This window comes from Macaca nemestrina, chromosome 12, assembly GCF_043159975.1.
Source record: "Macaca nemestrina isolate mMacNem1 chromosome 12, mMacNem.hap1, whole genome shotgun sequence".
NCBI lineage: Eukaryota > Metazoa > Chordata > Mammalia > Primates > Cercopithecidae > Macaca > Macaca nemestrina.
In genome coordinates, this window is record NC_092136.1 from 76,203,063 (window position 1) to 76,223,580 (window position 20,518).

At 48.5% G+C, this 20,518-nt stretch overlaps 1 protein-coding gene and 1 long non-coding RNA gene across 2 annotated transcripts in view; one reads left to right on the forward strand and one right to left on the reverse strand.

The window, feature by feature from the left end:
- Window positions 1-14,830, reverse strand: part of LOC139357546 (uncharacterized) — a 36,289-nt gene extending 21,459 nt beyond the window's left edge. The window contains exons 1-2 of the long non-coding RNA XR_011610946.1: window positions 14,779-14,830; window positions 783-970 (exon numbers count right to left, since the gene is read on the reverse strand). This is a non-coding gene — a long non-coding RNA (uncharacterized lncRNA). The remainder of the gene's footprint in view (window positions 1-782; window positions 971-14,778) is intronic.
- LOC105468791 (UDP-GlcNAc:betaGal beta-1,3-N-acetylglucosaminyltransferase 6) lies at window positions 7,277-17,894 on the forward strand. Its single transcript, XM_011719151.3, has 2 exons — window positions 7,277-7,876; window positions 12,862-17,894. The coding sequence occupies exon 2, from the start codon at window positions 12,862-12,864 to the stop codon at window positions 14,014-14,016; it is 1,155 nt and encodes a 384-aa protein (XP_011717453.1). The 5' UTR covers window positions 7,277-7,876; the 3' UTR covers window positions 14,017-17,894.
- The last annotated feature ends 2,624 nt before the right edge of the window (window positions 17,895-20,518 follow it).

Sequence of the window (20,518 nt, forward strand, 5' to 3'; positions counted from 1 at the left end):
TCTTATTAGCAACTAACTTATTTTCAGGTAATCTCAGTCTGCTTATTCACTTTTTCCATTTGATTTTCTAATGCCACAATCATTTTTCTAGAAAATAGTAGGATAATGTATTTTTTCCAGTCTACTAAAATGGAGACTATATTTCTGCATTCATTACCTCTCATAGGTGAAAATATTAAATGATATTGTTTTGAATAAGACTACTGGTAGTGTTTCATCCCTGATTTATATTTTTTAAATCTATACATTCATATAAAGGCAGGGCTACCATGTGTAATTAGAGAGTTCATGTACTACACAAAGGCACCCAGTTGAGAGAGGAAGGAGGGTGAATGAGGGGCTGAAATCTAGCCTGTGCTCAGCCTGCCAAAGATAGGGTTGCATCTCAGAGGACACATCTTTTCCCAGTTTGCTTAAGCTGGCAGTACAGGCCAGCAGCAAGCCTCTTCATGGAAATAACATCCAGTCATTATCCTGGGAATTCTTTGTCACTGGGCTCCTAATACTGTACTGCAGTACCTTTCTACTCCAAGCCTGAGTATGTTACAAGGTTAAAAGCTAATCATTTTTTAATTAAACATTTATATATTTAAATACACAGCATCTTCATCTTTAGGAGCTGTGAAGTAAACACATGAACCGTCCAGCTTCACACAATGAAGAGGGAGAGATCAGGAACAGAAAAAATGGTCCTGCATAAGCCATGTGTGTCTGTGGTTTATAACTTTAACTGAAGTACCATCTACAAGATGTAAAACAAATTAGAATTTCCTATAACTCACCTAGTTCCTCAAACCACAGCTTTTCAAATATTAGCTTTCTTAGTCAAGCCTGCTGGAATGGGTAGTTTTAGTCATTGCTGACCATATGGTTGATTCTTCAGCTAGTCCCTCCTTTGTGTGTCAGGGTGGGGCAGCCTTGACTGGATGAACAGATGGATGCTGGCAAGAGGTGAACCAGGAACCTTTACCTGACAAAACACAGACATGAGTGTGCAAAGCCATTTGGGCTGTGCTTTGTGAAGGGAATGGCTGAAAAGGAATTTGGATGGCTTTATTTCACCCTGAACAGTACACACCTGCCTAACAAAGGCATCTGTCATTTGATTTAGCAAATTCTACGAACTTACTCTGAGCTTCTCTCTAGCGCAGTTCTGGGGTGGCCTTTTCAGCTTTTTTCCTTTCTTTTGCTCTAGACTGGAATGCAGTCTACCTCAAGTGGGTCTTCTTAGGTGAGACAGAAAGCAAGACCTGTCTCACTTGATAGCGTGGCCTAATCCCAAAGGAAGGCTTGATTCTCAAAGGAAATGAGAAAGCAGAAAATGGGGGGATCCATTTACTGAGCCCTACTATGTGCCATCCATTCAATAAACTGGAAGGTCTGTTATTAGGCACTAGGAATACAGTGAAAAATAAGACACATACCTGCCCTCATGGCACTTAGTGTCTCACAAGTAATTGTGCCAATTACATTTTGGATGAGTGTCACAGGAAGGGTATAGAGAGTTCAAGGAGGGAATACGAGGGAGCTGAAGTAGGGAAGACATCCCTGAAGATGAATATCTACACCAAGAACTGAAGGATGAGAGGTATTAAGGAAGGTGGGGGAAAGGCCGTTTATAGCAGAGGGAACCAGAGGTGAGTTTCTGGAGAGATGGGCTGGAATGACATCACAGGGCTTTAAAAGCCATCTTACAAATATGAATTTGGTTGTCCTGGTGCAGTGGCTCATGCCTGTAATCCCAACACTTTGGAAGACCAAGGTGGGAGGACTGCTTGAGACCAGGAGTTCAAGACCCGCCTGGGCAACACAACGAGACTCCATCTCTACAAAAGAAGTTTAAGTAGACAGGTGTGGTGGCACTCACCTGTAGTTCCAGCTACTCAGGAGGCTGAGGTGGGAGGATCGCTTGAACCCAGGAGTTCCAGGCTGCAATGAGCTAAAATCAACTGCACTCCAGCCTGGACAACAGAGACATCATCTTTGAAAGAAAAAAGAGAATTTGAATTTGGAAAGCCCTGGAAAAGATGGAGGATGGATTAAAGGTAACCAGTATGGATGTAGGGATACCAGATAGAGGAAGAACGGTGGATAGTGGCAGTGGAGATAGGAACTCCAATATAGCAGAGGTACATGGGAAGAAGGTTTAGGGTATTATAGAGTACACTTGGGATTTGCAGAGTTTGTAGACTGTGTGAGACATCCTGGCAGAGAGCTTAAAGATAATAAATGTGGATCTGGAGCTCAGCTGAGAGATCTGGGCTGAAGATGTAAATTTAAGAATGATGGATCCTGGCACGGTGGCTCAAACCTGGAATCCCAGCACTTTAGGAGGCCAAGGTGGGTGGATCATGAGGTCAGGAGTTCGAGACCAGCCTGACCAACATGGCAAAACCCCGTCTCTACTTAAAAAAATACAAAAATTAACCAGGCATGGTGGCGTGCGCCTGTAATCCCAGCTACTTGGGAGGCTGAGGAAGGAGAATCGCTTGAACCCCAGAGGTGGAGGTTGCAGTGAGCTGAGATCGTGCCACTGTACTCCAGCTTGGGCAACAGCAAGACTCTGTCTCAAAAAAAAAAAAAAATCATGGACATACATATTAATTGAAATGGAAGTGGATGAGATCACGGAAGAAAAGAGAGTCTCACACTGAGTCCTAGAAACCAAACCATTTAAGGATTAGGTAGAGGAATTTTTGAAGACAAGAGCATTTCAAACCAAAAAGAATCACCAGTCACTTGGAAAGGAAGCCTGGGTGAGGGCCTGGGTTCTAGTTCCTCAAAGTCTGGATGTCTGTGGCTGGGCTGGAGACACAGTGGCTATCAGCAGAGATAGCTGAGGGGTAGAAGGCAATAACCCTGACATGACACTGCACTGAAACAGCAGGCTCCAAGCTGGAGCCCACTGGCATTAATCCTGAGAGGGTACTTACTGTTAGAAAAGTTATCTCCTTTTGGGACATCTGAAGACCTAGCTTAGGATCCTGGTCCTCCACTGAAAAGCTGTGTGGTTGTGGCCAAGTCACAACTAAATTTTGGGTTCTACATCTGTGAAATGTAGAATTGTCTTAGGGGTTAGCACCATGGTGTAGTGTGAATCTAATCATAACAGTTTCTGAATGGTATCTTTCCTATGAGATTGCCTGGTCTGGGCCTGTAGGGGTACCTCAAAACTGGACAAACAAGAGGAGTCAACCCCTCTTCCCTCTCTCACTGACCAGTGCAACTTGGAACAAGGGACTATCCGGCCTTCTCCCCTTCCTGGTCATCAGGTGCTGGCCTGTGCCCACAGAACCTGTTTGCCTTCAAGGTGGAGATGGGTTTTTCTGCATTATCCCGCCCCAGTTTTTCAGCCTAGGGTGTGGCAGAACATGCACTGGACTGAGACTTTTTCTGCTAGATTAAAACACCCACCCGTGGTAAAGGGGAAGGCTGAAAAGGCGTCATAAGTGCATTAATTCCGTCTCTAAACAGTACACACCTTTCCAAAGCCATGCTTGGCGCTCACACCCACTACATACATCTAAGTTCCTCCCTGGCCATTCCGGAAACCTCCTGGAGAGGTCAGAGCTGTTTGTCTTAAAGTCTGTTCATTTTATTCCAATAACCTTACCCCCATTTAACTTTCTCCCCACTTCAAATCATTCCCAAATTTCCTGAAAGATGTATCTGCCAAGGAGAAAAGATTAGTTTTTAGGGGGCTTGAAGAAAACAACAAAATTCATTTAGTCATTCAGTCAACCTGCTCTGGACTCTCATGAGTGGGGCACAGATTGGGAGGAAACTGGTCATGTCCCTCTGTCCCTCCCTGGGGCTGCTCTCTTGCCCTCATTTGTTCTCAGATTTAATTAGTACTCCCAGCTCCTTTTAGTCCTTCACCCACCATGAAGTTGCCTATGAGTCTTAGGGTTTTCCTAATCCTCTAGATATATCTTACCATCCCCATCAGAAACCTGCACTCAGTCCCTCCCCTTCTCTCTCTCTTCCTCCCACCTCCTTCCCCCTTCAAACTTCTCATCCAGCCACCTCCCCCATGTAAATTAGTAAGAGGGACAAGGAGTCCGAGAGATGAGAGATGAACATTCTCACAGAATGTCACTAAGTCACCAAGCTATGAGGATGCTGTTTGGAATGAAACTATTCACATTTCTCTATCACCGTTAAGGTAGCTACTGTCTCCAGCAGCCATCAGCTAAGTGAATAGAGAAACACAAAGAATTTCACTGGAAACAACTGTAGTAGTTGGCAGGACTGTGGTTGCGGCTGGGACACAATCCCAAAGTCTGCTGTGAATGGCTAACTTTTTGTATCACACAGCCGGGGGGTCTGGGCTGCTCCATCACGCTGCTCTGCCATCTGCTTACTGCTGCTGTCGGTGCTGTCTTGGGGAATCACCTGAAACCGCAGTGGCTACAGACAACCTCTGAACCGCTGGAGTCCCCTGCAGCCGTCACAGGGCAAGGAAGGTGTGTTTCCCTTCCACCTCAGCCTCCCTTCCTGAGATTACGAGGATCCTAAACAGTGGGCTACTTTTGGAGGTGTGTGGCCCCTTGAGCTAGGCATGCTGTCCCCATGACCTAGGGTCTCAGTAGTGGGCAGGACTCTATTGGCTATAAATGATGAAGTCCTCGTGTCCAGAGTGAGGCGGCCGGGACAGTGCAGCTCTACCTCCATCTCACTACTGAGAGACAAGGGCTGTCATGCTCTAGGAGAGCAGCATTCCTCCTGAGTAACAGTCAGAAAGGGGTGATCTGACACTCAGCTCTCTTTGTCAGTAAGTGGAGACGGGGAAAGGATCTAACTGCCTAGCCCTAGCCGCTGGTGGAGTCACTTCACCGGAGTCCCATAGCGTCTCCCAAGAGTCAGGGCTGCTGAGGCCAGTGCCTCCTTTGCTGCATTCTTTGCTGTGGTGGCTCCTGGTCCCCACCCCAACCCCTCATATGTCGATTAGGGCACCCTGGAAAGGGAAGCAGCTGCCTGTGAATCCAGTATGCTGGAGGTCACTCCCAAAGTTTTTCCAGTAACAATTTGTAAAGTCAAAACAATAGGGGGCTACTTGATACCACCAAGAATTTGTCAGGCAAACACTGAAAGAGAGAGAGAGAGAGAGATCTTCCTATTTAGTTACCTAGAAATGCTAGCCATTCTAAAATTTTTACTTAAAAAGATAAAAAATGAACTGGTTATTTGGCAGTGGGGGCCATCCCAGAGAGCACTTCCTTCCTAGAGGCACTGAGTCCCTTTCCTCCTCCTGCTTCTCCTCTTATCAACTAGAGGCTGAAATTAACACCCACAGCTTCTGCTGGCTAAAAGCCTTAAAAACAACAACAAAAATCAAACAAGAGAGACTAATGCTTTAGGCAGCTACAACTCCAAGAAAAGCAGAGAAACTTTATTTATTTATTTATTTATTTATTTATTTATTTATTTAGCTCTGTTGCCTAGGCTGGAGTGCAGTGGTGCTACCGTGGCTCATTACAGCCTCAATCTCCCAGGCTCAGGCAACCCTCCCACCTCAGCTTCCCAAATAGCTGGGACTACAGGTGTGCACCACAACACTCGACTGATTTTTTTTTTTTTTTTTAAATAGAGAGGAGGTTTCACTATGTTGCCCAGGCTGGTTGCAAACTACAGGGCTCAAGCAATTCACCCACTTGAGCTTCCCAAAGTGCTGGGATTACAGATGTGAGCCACCGTGCCCAGCCTAGAACTTTAAACTTCAGGTACTGAGCAAACACCAAGTCTTGGAAACATAATGCTAGCCTTAGATTACTTATTGATTTATGAACAAACCCCTACAGAGAAAAATAAAAGGTATGTATAAATTATAATAAATTATATAAAATAGATATGAATAAATGTACATAATTTAAACTATAATGTATATAAATAAATTATATACATATTTTAATATAAATATAATAAACAGGCTGTGTGTAGTGGCTCACGCCTGTAATCCCAACACTTTGGGAGGCTGAGGTGGGTGGATCACCTGAGGTTACGAGTTTCAGACTGGCCTGGCCAACATGATGAAACCCCATCTCTGCTAAAAATACAAAAAAATTAGCTGGGCGTGGTGGTGCACGCCTGTAATTCCAGCTACTTAGGAGGCTGAGGCAGGAGAATGGCTTGAACCTAGGAGGTGGAAGTTGCAGTGAGCCGAGATCAAGCCACTGTACTCCAGCCTGGGTGACAAAGCAAGACTCTGTCTCAAATAAATAAATAAATAAATATACATTTTATATATGGCAAGTTGTGTATATGCTATATTTTCCATAACTTGATTTAATTGGAAATTCAAGATTCCTAATTTATATACTAAAAATTTATATAACAAAAAGATTAAAAACAGCACTTACTGGTTTTTGTGCCTCTACAACACAGTTTCTAACTTAACATTTGTGAAAATGCCCTAATTGTCAAAAATTCATGAACTTAATACTGGGGCTCAAGTTATACCTGGAGATCCCACTAATTTAAACACTCTGACCCTATAATCTTGAGAGGGTAACGACATATAAAAATTTTTAAATGAGTATGCCTCAATTTAAGTGTAGCCTTGCCTAAATTTCCCATGCTCACATACCCACTGCTATTAGACATATTTGCTTTGACAAAATAAATAATAAATTAGATTGGGCATGGTGGCTCATGCCTGTAATCCCAGCGCTTAGGGAGACCAAGGCAGGAATATCTCTTGAGCCCAGGAGTTCAAGATCAACCTGGGCAAAATGGCAAAACCCCATCTCAACAAAAAATACAAAAATTAACCATGTGTGATGGTGTGTGCCTACTCAGGAGGCTAAGATGGGAGGATCACCTGAGCCCAGGAGGCAGAGGTTGCAGTGAGCTGAGATAGTGCCCCTGCACTCCAGCCTGGGAGACAGAGTAAGACCCTGTTTCAATATTAATAATTATAATAAATTAAAATTAAAGTGCCTCTTTGTCATTTGCAAATTGGCTTGATAAAATGGGACCCCATGAGCCCCCATTTTATAGTTAATATGGCCCAATATAAGTTAAAGCAAGCCGTTCAAGGATTAAAACTCATTATAAAAAAACTTATTTTTAAAAAGGGTGATTATCCCCTACTACTTCTCCATTTAGCAGCCCAATTTTGCCTATGCTCAAATCTAGAAATACATATATTTTTATGTATATACATCATTTTAATATATTTATATTTTTAAATATATGTATGTTTTAATATATAAAATGTAATATATATAAATATAATATAGATTTTATCTCTATTTTACATATATAAATGTTTATATATGGTAGCCTGTGATGGATCACTACAACTTAACATTGTGGTCGCATCCATTAGGGCCCCATACCTAATATTAAAATTAAACTGATTTTATTCAATCAACAACTAATAAATACTTTACTCTTACAGATGTGGCCAACCAGTTATGTTCTGTGCCTATTTCCACAGCCCTTCAGGCAGTTTGCCTCTGCCTCTGAAGGCATACAATACACTTTTCTGGGCAACTCAAAGGGGGCCTCTACGTGAGGTCCATCATCACACACTGTCTTTACAGACAAGATGCACCTTCTCCAGGAGCACAGGTACAATACTGCACTGAGAACATCCTCCTCCAAGGAGATTCATTTGACCCACACTCTAAGGACATTTGAGTTTAAAGAGGAAGCAGGCAGTCACCGGTGGCTAAGGAAGCCTGTAGCTGCCCTCCCCCTCTTCACCCTACCCCTAAGGAGGAGGGGTGATATCATGGATTGGTCAGATTCTAGAGGACTGAATGAAGCCACAGGCCTGGGGTGGAACCTCAGTGTGTGAAATATAGGGGTTAAAGGCTAGTCTCAGGCTGGGGATGGCTCCTGTCTATTTCTTCTCTCTCCAACACTACAGGTAAGATGGGGGCCTGGGCTTCTTCCTATTGGGAAGGAGGTGCATTTTTCCTTCTTTGCATTCCCCTCTCATCAGAGTGCCAAGCAAGAAACGGGGGAGGCCAAGCGGAGAGGAATGAGGACAGAATTGCCCCTACTGCACAGGTCCAGTGCAGACCCCAGGGCTCAGGGCTTCATGCTGAGGGTTGGGGCCAAGGCCCTAATAGCTAATAAAACATTTCTTTGCCTTTCTTGCTATACAAATATTCTGCTATACTAATATTCCTCCAGGAATGCCCTGGGATAGTAGGGGGTGGGTGGGTGGCCCAAGAATCTATGTTCCAGCCATCCATCTCTCAGCATCAAACCAGAGGAGGAAATGACCAAAGTAGTTCCTGGGAAAACAAGGGGTGCAATTCCTGGCTGGGCGAGATGCCTCACGCCTGTAATCCCAGCACTTTGAGAGGCCATGGCGAGTGGATCACCTTAGGTCAGGAGTTTGAGACCTGTCTGGCCAACATGGTAAAACCCCATCTCTACTAAAAATATAAAAATTAGCTGGGCATGATGGTGGACACCTGTAATGCCAGCTACTTGGGAGGCTGAGGCAGGAGAATCACTTGAACCCGGAAGCCTGAGGTTGCAGTGAGCCGAGAAAAAGAAAAAGAAGGGGGAATTCTAGGCAGAGTGAATAGTATTGCAAAGGCAGGATGTGTTAATATGTGTGGAGCAATAAACAGAGTGAGAACTGCCTGCAGTTAGAAGATCACAGAGGAATTTTATAAAGTTGATAAAGAGGAACTTTATACCACACTGTGTGAGAAGGCTAGACTTCATCCATAAAAAGATGATCTCCTGTGTTAGCCAACTGCTAATGTTATTCCGGTGCTTACTACATGCCAGGCTCTGAATGCCTTACATGAATTAACTCATAATTCTGAGACACTGAGATAAAGGAGTTGTCCAAAGTCTCACCAACAAGCAACCTGAGGTTCAAAGGGGTGGAGTAAGTGGCAGATCTGTCCTCTTTACCAAATTGGCTACTCGACAGCTGTGACATCAACAAGGAGACAGGTTCTGTTGACCTGGACTTACCATGAGGTGACCTGGAGGAGGTGGTATTTGAGCTGAGTCCTGAGAGACAAGGGATCAGGGCCAGCAGAGGCTGGGAAAGTTTAAGGTGCATGGACTCCAGGATGCCTGAAGACTGCTTTGAGAAACGAAGGGATCCAGCAAAAAGAATCATAGAGATAAATGTCCAACACTTCACAGCAAGTCAAAGCCCTCGGGCTACACAGTGCGGCATCCAAGAACAGAGCTGAGCGAGCCAGCACCGCCCTCGGGAACAGCGCCTGGCCCAACACCTTTTCCTTTACATCAGAAGTTGGCTGTGATCCAAGATCTTCTATCCGTTTTATCAGAGTAAATGCAAATTTCTTTGAAACAAGATTTATTGTTACATTAAGAAGGAGATTATTTTTCTTTCCAGAAATGATGAGGGATGCTTAATTTTTTTAACTAGCATTTGTGTAGCACTTTAACATAAACAGAATTCTTTCCTTATTTCATTGAAAAATGAGTGTTAACTTTCTCGGTTTTTCAAATGAGGACATTGAAACCTAGGAGATTAACTCAGGAAAGAAACTGGGGCTCAAAGCCAGTTATTCAGACTCCAAATTCTGTTTTCATTCATTTTTTTATTCTTTCATTCATTGAAAAAAAAAATACTGCATTCCCCAAATGTGCCAGGCACAGGACTATGCAGTGAGTAGATAGTTGAAGGTAAAAAAGACATAGCTTATCTTACAGACCCTCTTCTCACAGTGCCTCTAACACAGAAGCAGGAAGAAATAAAGAGCAATATACTATATAATACTCTGGTATTTCTAATCAGCACTCGGTGATTACATCCACACCTTTGCAAGGTTCTCACACTTGCATTTGTAGTTAATTGCTCCATTGTTTCGCTGAATGCCTGCTTTGTGCCCACTCTGGGCTCGATATTGTGTACAGACTGTAATATACAAGCAGTAGGGTTCAATCCGATAACACCTATGTGCAAACTACCTGGAAGTATTTATTGAGCACATACTCTTGGAAAAGCAGTCTTTGAGCAAATATTTATCAGTACCTTGATAATCCTAACAAATAATATTTACTGAATACTATGTGCCAAGGACCATAGTAAATTCTTTACACACATTATCATTTGGTCTTCACAGTAACTCTTCAGAGGCAAGTATTTGAGAGCTTAAGTCCCAACATGCTCAAAATCATGACACTAGAAAGCAGTGGCAGTGGAATTTGAATCCAGGCAGCCAGCATTTCCTACTACTCGGCTGTCCTAACCTCCTACCCTATGCAGGGCGCTGGTGATACAACAGTGAACACTGCTGTGATCCCTACCCTTAAAATGCTTACAGCCTAGGAGGGAAGATAACCTTTAAACAAATCATATGCTGAGAATGTCTAACAGGGTACCTGGTCTCCTCTGAGCTTCATTCAAGCTTCCCCAAGAATATGCCTTGTCAAGCAGACCCAGAGGCTGAGTTCTTAAGCAGACGGAGGGAGGGAGAAGTCAATCTATGAAGGGGAACAGCACAAGGAAAAGCTCCGAGGCAGGAAGAGGTCTGGCAGTCTGAGGGTCTCACTGGGCTGAGGGAAAGGCCAGGTGGATCACAGGGAAGCTAAGGAAAAGAGCATGAAGAGTGGCACATAAATCTACATAATTCAAAGGGAGGGGAGAGGTCAGCCGAGAACAAGACAGCGTGTAGAGGCGCCAGGCAGGATGCTACTTCATGTGAGGCGGGGATGTTAAGTTTGGATCAGCCTGTTGATAGAGAGAATGGAAGCATGTTGATGAAAATTGCAGAAGAGAGAATCGTCAGGGCTTGGGTGGGGAAATGAGCGGAAGGAGGGAGTCAAGCAAGGTTTTTGGTTTGAACAACCCAGTGGATGGCAGCACTCCGGGACAGCTCGGGGGAGGAAGATGAGAGTTCAAGTCGCATCCAAGGTAGCTGTGGACAGCCATATGGAGCTGTTAAGTCAGGGCGCTAGATGGATGTGTGGCTCTGAAGCTCGGAGGTCCTAACAGTGAAGGAGATCATCTTGGACAAAGGTGAAATGAGTGTCTAAGACAGAGCCCTAGAGGCCTTCCACTATTAAAGGTTATTATTAGAGAGGTCAGGTGCGGTGGCTCACACCTGTAATCCCAGCACTTTGGGAAGCCAAGGCAGGAGGATCACTTGAGTCCAAGAGTTTGAGAGCAGCCTGGACAACATGGCAAGACTCTGTTTCTACAACAAATAGAAAAAATTAGCCAAGCACTGTGACACAGGCCTGTGGTCCCAGCAATTTGGGAGGCTGAGGTGGGAGGATCACCTGAGCCTGGGAAGTGCAGGCTGCAGTGAGCCACGATCACACCACTGCATTCCAGCCTGGGTTACCCAGTGAGACCGTGACTCAAAAAAAAAAAAAAAAAGAAGAAGAAGAAAGGAAGAAATAGGAAGAAGAAGTGGAGGTGGAGGAGGAGAAGGAGGAGGAGGGAGGAGGGGGAGGAAAGGAGGAGGGGAGGAGGGGAGGAGGGGAAGGAAGGGGAGAAGGGGGAGGAGGTTGTTATTAGAGAGGGGGAACTAAGCAAAGGGAACTGAGAAACATGGTCAAAAAGAAAGGAGGAAAGTCAGGAGAGTGTGGCGACTGTTTTAAGGAGAGAGTGGAAGCAAGGCACAGTGGCTCATGCCTGTAATCCCAGCACTTTGGGGGGCTGAGGTGGGAGGATCACTTGAACCCAGGAGTTCAAGACCAGACGGAGCAATATAGTGGGAACCTGTCTACACACACACATACACACACACACACACACACACACACACAAATTACCCAGGTGTAGTGGCGCACTCCCGTACAGCGCCTCAACTACTCCAAAAGCTGAAGTGGGAGGACTGCTTAAGCCTAGGTGGTCAAGGTTGCAGTGAGTCATGATGGTGTCACTGTACTCCAGCCTGAGTGACACAGTAAGACCCTGTCTCAAATAAATAAATAAATAGCCAATGGTCTGAGATGCAGAACCTGAAGTGACTGAATTTTTAGCAGGGCACAGTTAAATATGAGAAAGATTGTTCTGACCTGGGATTCATCCTGGGGGTCTTCATGAAGGCCAGACCTGAGGTGCACCTAGGCAGGCTACATACAGGAGAGGGCCTGAGAGTGAATGTTTGGGAACAGCAAATAATACCAGCAGGTAGAATGAGGAGGCAGAGCTAGAGGATGCTGTGGAGGTCATCTCACCCATGAGGTCATATCACCTGTGTCACCCAGTCACTGGCCACTTCATGCTCATTTCATGCTCACAACAGCCCTGCAGTAGGAATTCACTAACCCTGTGTCACAGATGAGAACACTCAGACCCAGCCATCGGAATTGACTGTTCAGACGGTGCAGATGGAAGTGGGGAAGGCAGAATTTGGCTTTGGGTCTGAGTCCAGTGCTATCACCTTATCCTTCCTTGACTCGGGTGGCAACGAAGGGAAGAAATTAGAGAGGATACGGGCTGGACAGAGGTGGAGAAGAGGCAATAAGTGAGAGGGAGGTAGGGTGCAGAATCAACAAGATGCAGAGAGCAGGTAGCAGCTGAGACGGACAAGGCAGAAGGCTGGGGTTTCTGGCTGGAGTAGTCAGGTGAACGGAGGTGGGAATAGCAGGGTATGGGTTCAGGGGAAGAATGGAGACTCAGACGATGAGTCCACTGGGCCTACGTGACGGGTTGTGGGGCGGTGTTGTCAGGAGGCAAAGAGAGACATAGATCTGAAGGTCACAGGAACGGTCCAGAGTGTGGGAGACCAGAGACCATCAGTGTAACCTTGGATTTTGGTTCCTTTTTACCACTTAACAGCAGAGTTGAGAAGGGGCTGGAGCTGGGTTCTGGGAGAGAAGTGACGGGGCACGGGTGGCGTCCCGCCGGTGTCAGAGACGACTTCCGGCTCACCTCTGACTCGGTTTCCCCCACAGATGGCTTTTCCCTGCCGCAGGTCCCTGACTCCCAAGACTCTGGCCTGCCTCCTGGTGGGCGTGAGTTTCTTGGCACTGCAGCAGTGGTTCCTGCAGGCTCCAAGGTCCCCGCGGGAGGAGAGGTCCCTGCTGGAGGAGAGGTCCCAGCAGGAGGAGACGCCAGAGGGTCCCACCGACGCTCCCTTGGCGCTCACCCCCGGGCCCCCGTGCGTGGCCAATGCCTCGGCGAACGCCACGGCCAACTTCGAGCAGCTGCCCGCGCGCATCCAGGACTTCCTGCGGTACCGCCACTGTCGCCACTTCCCGCTGCTTTGGGACGCACCGGCCAAGTGCGCCAGCCGCCGCGGTGTCTTTCTGCTACTGGCCGTGAAGTCGGCGCCTGCGCACTACGAGCGACGCGAGCTCATCCGGCGCACTTGGGGGCAGGAGCGCAGCTATGGCGAGTGGCCAGTGCGCCGCCTCTTCCTACTGGGCACCCCCGGTCCCGAGGACGAGGCGCGCGCCGAGCGGCTGGCGGAGCTGGTGGCGCTGGAGGCGCGCGAGCACGGCGACGTGCTGCAGTGGTCCTTCGCGGACACCTTCCTCAACCTCACGCTCAAGCACCTGCACCTGCTCGACTGGCTGGCTGCGCGCTGTCCGCACGCGCGCTTCCTGCTCAGTGGCGACGACGACGTGTTCGTGCACACCGCCAACGTAGTCCGCTTCCTGCAGGCGCAGCCACCGGGCCGCCACTTGTTCACCGGCCAGCTCATGGAGGGCTCCGTGCCCATCCGCGACAGCTGGAGCAAGTACTTCGTGCCCCCGCAGCTCTTCCCCGGGTCCGCTTACCCGGTATACTGCAGCGGCGGCGGCTTCCTCCTGTCCAGCCTCACGGCCCGGGCCCTGCGCGCGGCCGCCCTCCACACCCCGCTCTTGCCCATCGACGACGCCTACATGGGCATGTGTCTGGAGCGCGCCGGCCTGGCGCCCAGCGGCCACGAGGGCATCCGGCCCTACGGCGTGCAGCTGCCTGGCGCGCAGCAGTCCTCCTTCGACCCCTGCATGTACCGCGAGCTGCTGCTGGTACACCGCTTCGCGCCCTATGAGATGCTGCTCATGTGGAAGGCGCTGCACAGCCCCACGCTCAGCTGTGACCGGGGACACCGGGTCTCCTGAGGCTGGGTGGACGGCTTCAGCCCCGGGCCTCCACCCATGACGGTGTCCATGCTGAGAAAGCAGCTTTCCCGCCCTGGGTACCGTACGTCCTGCCCAGCTCTGTGCACCTGAACCCCAGCTGCACACTGAAATCAGCTGGGGTGGGGGGGGTGTGGAAAATACCTACATCCTGGCTCCGTCTCCCGAAGTTTCTATTTGATTAGTCTGGGGTGGCCCCAGACATGTTAAGGATTTTTAAAGTTCCTCCGGTGATGTGAATGCGCGGCTAGGCCTGAGGACCGCTCCGCTAGACTGTTCATCCTCGAAAACCCAGCTCCACTGCCCTCTCTGCAAGCCTTCCCAGGCACCTCGTTCCCACACTCGGGTCCTCGTGAGCAGTGAAGCAAGGGAGACCTGGGAGCGTGGGAGCCAGGATCAGCGTCCCCTGCCTTGTGCCTACAAATGTCAGTTGCCATTTCCACTGTTTCCCCTACAAGTGAGTGGAGCTGGGCTGACAGTGGTCAGGAGGATCCCGCTTCCCCCTCCCGCCAGAAGTCAGCCAACATGCAACTGAGGCGCATGTGGCGGCCTTCCTCCCACTACTGCCCCAGTACACCGTGAGGTAGAAATCCTCACCGTGCAAAGTGGAAACCAGAGGCCTGGTCAGACAGTGACTAATCCAGGGCCATGGCGTTCCCAGACAGCATACCATTGTGGTCCCCTCCAGGAACTCACCCCAACCAAAGCTAATGGCCTGGTTGGGTACTGCCCGCCAATACTCACCCCCATGGGTCAGAGACAGGCTCCTTGCCAGGGTCTGGAACTTAGGGTCAGTGGGCCTTGGACAACCCAGCAGGGAGTTCCACGGAGTCCGAAGTGGAGAAACGCTGATGGGACCATGGAGACCATTGTTGGGGAATCCGTGGAGGCAGGTGTGTAGAATTGTGTTGGGGAGGTGCGGGATGTAAGACTGAGGTGGACAGTGGTTAAGAGTGTGGGGCCAGGCCGGGCGCGGTGGCTCAAGCCTGTAATCCCAGCACTTTGGGAGGCCGAGACGGGCGGATCACGAGGTCAGGAGATCGAGACCATCCTGGCTAACACGGTGAAACCCCGTCTCTACTAAAAATACAAAAAACTAGCCGGGCGAGGTGGCGGGCGCCTGTAGTCCCAGCTACTCCGGAGGCTGAGGCAGGAGAATGGTGTAAACCCGGGAGGCGGAGCTTGCAGTGAGCTGAGATCCGGCCACTGCACTCCAGCCCTGGCTACAGAGCAAGACTCCGTCTCAAAAAAAAAAAAAAAAAAAAAAAAAAAAAAAGAGTGTGGGGCCAGGTGAGAAGGCTCACGCCTGTAATCCTAGCACTTTGGGAGGCCAAGGCGGGCAGATCATGAGGTCAAGGGTTCGAGAGCAGCCTGGCCAATATGGTGAAACCCCGTCTCTACTAAGAATACAAAAATCAGCTGGCCGTAGTGGCTCATGCCTGTCATCTCAGCTATTTGGGAGGCTGAGCCAGGAGAATCGCTTGAACCTGGGAGGCAGAGGTTGCAGTGAGCCAAGATCGTGCCACTGCACTCCAGCCTGGGCGACAGAGCAAGACTCCATCTCAAAAAGAGAGAGAGTTTGCAGGGGTGAGTGGGAACTTGGTGCCTGGGACTCTGAGAACCAGGCTGTGGTCCTGACCTCCAGCAGCTGCCAGTCATCTTGGCAACATAGAAAATCAAGGAACGGCCTATGGGCAGGCAGAAGTGTGTCAGCAATGTCCCAACTATGTAAGATGGACACAAGAGACTCACCTTGGGAGGAAAGAGCCTGGGCAGAAAGTCAGGAGACTGGCCAAAGGTCCTTCCCTGCCTTCAAGACAAAGACCAGACTCCTCAGTCCTGTATTTCAGGCTCCTGCCACCCAGGTGCTACTCACTGTCCCCTCCCTCCCACTGTTGGCCTCCATCCAGCTGTCAGTGCCTGCGCTTTGTCCAGCTCTCTCCTGCTTCTGCATTTTGCACAAGCTCTGAACTGGTTACCGAAATGTCCTCCAATCACCACCATCCTGATGTCTCTTGCACCAGTTAGGATGCCCATAGGGGAAGCTGTCAGCTGCCCACCTGAATCGGCTGCCCCCTTCCTCCTGGACACTCACCTAGACTCCATTTCCCAGCACCCTGTCCCCTGCAGTTAGATGTGGCCCTGTGACTAGGCCCTCATGGATGGGGGGGAATGGATGAGGAGGATCACTGTGGCACCTGGGCCTGACTATGCGCTCTTCCTCCTTCCCATTTGCTGGAACATGGCTGGGCCTGGGACCCAGCTCTGACTTTGCAAGTGAGGACAACACTCCAGGCCCAAGTGGAAGTTTCTCAACTACTGACATTTGGGGCAGGACAGTTCTTTGTTGTGGGGGGCAGTCCCGTGCATTGTGAAACATTCAGCAGCATCCGTGTCCTCCACTCACTAGATACCAGTGTCACAACCCGAGTCATGACACCCAAAGTATCTTCAGATGTTGCCAAACGTACCCTGGTGGGCAAATTCACCCTAGTAGAGAACCACTGGCCTAGAGGAAGGCAGAGAAACAAGAGGATTCCTGAGTTCCTGAGAGCAGCCCGGGGACCAACCTGGAATACTCAGCTAAGACTACTGAGGAAGACAAAATAAATTTTTATGCTTTAAAAAAAAATTATGGACATGACAATATAGACAAAAACGTTTATGATTTTTGAGCCTCTGAGATTTGTCTACTCTGCTACAGCAGCCTTGCCCTGCTAGTATTTTAGTCTGTTCAGGCTGCTGTAACAAAAATACCATAAACTGAGTGTCTTACAAGCAACATCTCTGGAAGTTCTGGAGGCTGGGAAGTCTAAGGTCAAGGTCCCGGCAGGTTTGGTGTCTGGCAAGGGCCCATCCCTCACTGCCTTCTTGCTGTGTCCCTGCATGGTGGAAGGGGCAAGCGAGCTCCCACGGCCTCTTTTACAGCGGCCCAGATTCACCTCATCACCTTCAGGGCTAGGATTTCAACGTAAGAATTCCAGGGAAACAGCCCTGCGCGGTGGCTCAAGCCTGTAATCCCAGCACTTTTGGGAGGCCAAGACGGGCGGATCACGAGGTCAGGAGATCGAGACCATCCTGGCTAACACAGTGAAACCCCGTCTCTACTAAAAATACCAAAAAATTAGCCGGGTGAGGTGGCGGGCGCCTGTAGTCCCAGTTACTCAGAAGGCTGGGGCAGGAGAATGGCGTGAACCCGAGAGGCGGAGCTTGCAGTGAGCTGAGATCCGGCCACTGCACTCCAGCCTGGGCGACAGAGCAAGACTCCGTCTCAAAAAAAAAAAAAAAAAGAATTCCGGGGAAACATAAACATTCCATTCCGACCATAGCACTTAAGTCACCTGCTGTGTCCTGTTTCATCCCTTGTTTCTCACCAAGTAGACTGGCTACTCCCACAGGGAGAGGCCATGTCTGATTTACATCAGTGCTGTCACAGATTCACGCAGAGGGAACCCGTGGCAAGTCCAATCACTCGCACTCCGGAAACTTGAGCATGTCGTCTCACCTCTCTGAGCCGCTCTTTCTGCTGTGATTTGGCTCTGTTTCCCCACCCAGGTCTCATCTTGAATTGTAATTCCCACATGTCAGGGGACGGACACGTAGGATTGGACAGGCAGGAGGTGACTGGATCATGGGGCCGGTTTCCCCCACGTTCTTGTCGTGATAGTGAGTTCTCACGAGAGGTGATGGTTTTAAAGCGCGGCACTTCCTTGTTCTCGCACACACTCCCTCCTGCTGCCTGTGAAGGTGCCTGCTTTCCCTTTGCCTTCTGTCATGCTTGTTTCCTGAGGCCTCCTGGCCATGCTTCCTGTTAAACCTGAAGAACTGTGAATCAAATAAACCTCTTTCCTTTATAATTACCCAGTCTCAGGTAGTATTCTTTATAGGAGTGTGAAAATGGACTAATACACTTTCCATGGCGATGTTCCATGCCAGTGCCATGTAAATCCTCTGTAAACCACATAGGAGGGCACTGTCATTCTGCAGGCTTACTGGCAGCTCTGAGAGGTTGAAGGAAACAGGAGGAGGTGGCACTCCGTGACCTTTCTGCAGCCCTTGCCGTGGACCTTCAGTAGCCACAGCCACTTGTCCCTTGCTGGTCTATTTTCTGAGCAGGCCATAATGAATACTCCTAAATGCTTTAGGGGTGAGTGGATGAGTGGATGAGTGCCATCTGTCCCAGTGGTGTGGACTGTGTCTGTTAGGATAGTAGTCCCCAACCTTTTTGGCACCAAGGACTGGTTTTGTGGAAGACAGTATTTCCACAGACCAATGTGGGGGATGGTTTGGGGAAGATTCAAGTGCATTACATTTACTGTGCACTTTATTTCTATTATTACTACACGGTAATATATAATGAAATAATTATACAACTCACCATAATGTAAAATCAGTGGAAACCCTGAGCTTGTTTTTCTGCAACTAGACAGTCCCATGGAGGGGGATGGGAGACAGTGATAGATTATCAGGCAGTAGATTCTCATAAGGAGCGCACAACCTAGATCCCTCGCATGCGCAGTTCACAATAGGGTTCATGCTACTATGAGAATCTAATGCTGTGGTTGATCTGACAGGAGGCGGAGCTGAGGTGGGAGTGCACGCGATGGGGAGCAGCTATAAATACAAATGAAGCTTTGCTCACCTGCCTCTGTACAGCCCGGTTCCTAACAGGCCACAATCAATACCAGTCATTGGCCCCGGGGGTTGGGGACCCCTGTGTTAGGATACTGTGCTAGTTCCCTATTGCTGCTGTAACAAATCCCACAAGCTTGGCTTAAAAGCACACCCATCTGTTACCCTACAGTTCTACCAGCCAACTGCACTCCTTACTGGAGGTGCGAGGAAAGGATCCATTTCTTTGCCTTTTCCAGCTTGCAGAGATCCCCTTCCTCCATCTTCAAAACCGATCATGTGGCACCTCTCCGTGCCTTGCTTCCACAGCCACATCACTCTCTGACTCTCCTGCCTCCTCCTTCCACTTCCAAGGACCCTGTAACTACACTGGGCCTACCTAGATAACCTGGGATTCTCTTCCTATCTTAAAGTCAGCTGATGAGCAACCTTCATTCTACCTCCAACCTTACTTCCCTTTGCCATGTAACATGGTGAAACAGTCACAGGTTCCAGGTATTCAGTAGGGTATGGGCAACTTTTTGGGGGGCCGTTATTATGCCCCCCACAGTATCCAATCAATATTTGTGGAATAAATCAACAATAATGAAATAATGCACAAAAATGAATCAATAAACAAGGGTGCTTCTTCCACACAGACCTCCGTGATGCGAGCTCTCATTCTGGACTACTGAGTGTCATTAATTCTGAATTCCCTGCCCCTAGTTGCCATTTGTCAAGGGCTTACAAGAGACAGGAAAACAGGAATGCTGAGGCCGGAATGCGGACGGGTTCTCTGGAAGGTCCGAATTGTGCTTTGACACAAGATCACACACAAAATTTCCCTGACAGACAGGCAGATTATCCCCATTGTGCTCCTAGAGATGAAGATTCAGAACCTTGCCGGCCCCGAGACTCGGGAAGCCGCCGTTACGGGTCGGCTGGGTGACTCTGAGTCCCGGCCACCCCGTCTCTGAAGCTGGGTTGCACGCATGTCCAGGCCCACAGAAGGCTGCAGTGCCCGCTCAGCACCGGCATCACCTGGCGCCACCTGGCGCATCGCTCACCAAGGCCCTGGACCGGCGCTCCCCGCCCCTTTCATTCGGCTCATGCGACCCGCGGCCGCCAGGGGGCGCGCCCCGCACCTCGCATCCCGCACACACGCGGACTCAGCGGAGCAACCCCGGAGCGCGATCTCCCAACGCCCCTTGTGAGGCCAGCATGACTTTGACACTCAAACCCCTCAAGGACCCCACAGGGAAGATGATGTGCCTGTCTCAGGAACCTGGATGGAAACAAAAATCCTACACAAAATGCTAGCAGACAAAATGCGGTGACATGTAAAAAGGAGACTCGATCAGGACGGAAGTGCGTTTATCCCAGAAATTTCAGAGGGGCTTAGCATTAGAAAAACAGCAAAACTACATAAATAAGACAGGAAGATCCGTCAATGACGTACATTACATCAAGAGAAATATGAGCATTTCAGAGGCAGTGGGAAAGACGTTTATTAAAATTCAACATCCATTAGTGATTTTAAAGAAAATCTTGGAAAGCGGTGACAGCATTTGACAGCATTTTGCTTAAAGTTAGGAGCAAGATGAGATATGCCCATCATCATTACTTCTGTTCAGAATTGTCCAAAACTTGAGAGCACACCAAGACAAGAAAAGATACAGAAATCTAATAATTGGAAATAGAGGAAGAATTTTTTCAAAATCTCAGAAGTTTAGAACCCTATCAGATCCAACTTCCCTTTCTGTAACAAATCAATGCCACTCTCTCCATCCTGAAATGAAATGCTTAGGTAATATAACACCTCCACACATATATTTTCAAAAAGCCAATATAGTGCTTTTGTTTTGTTTTGTTT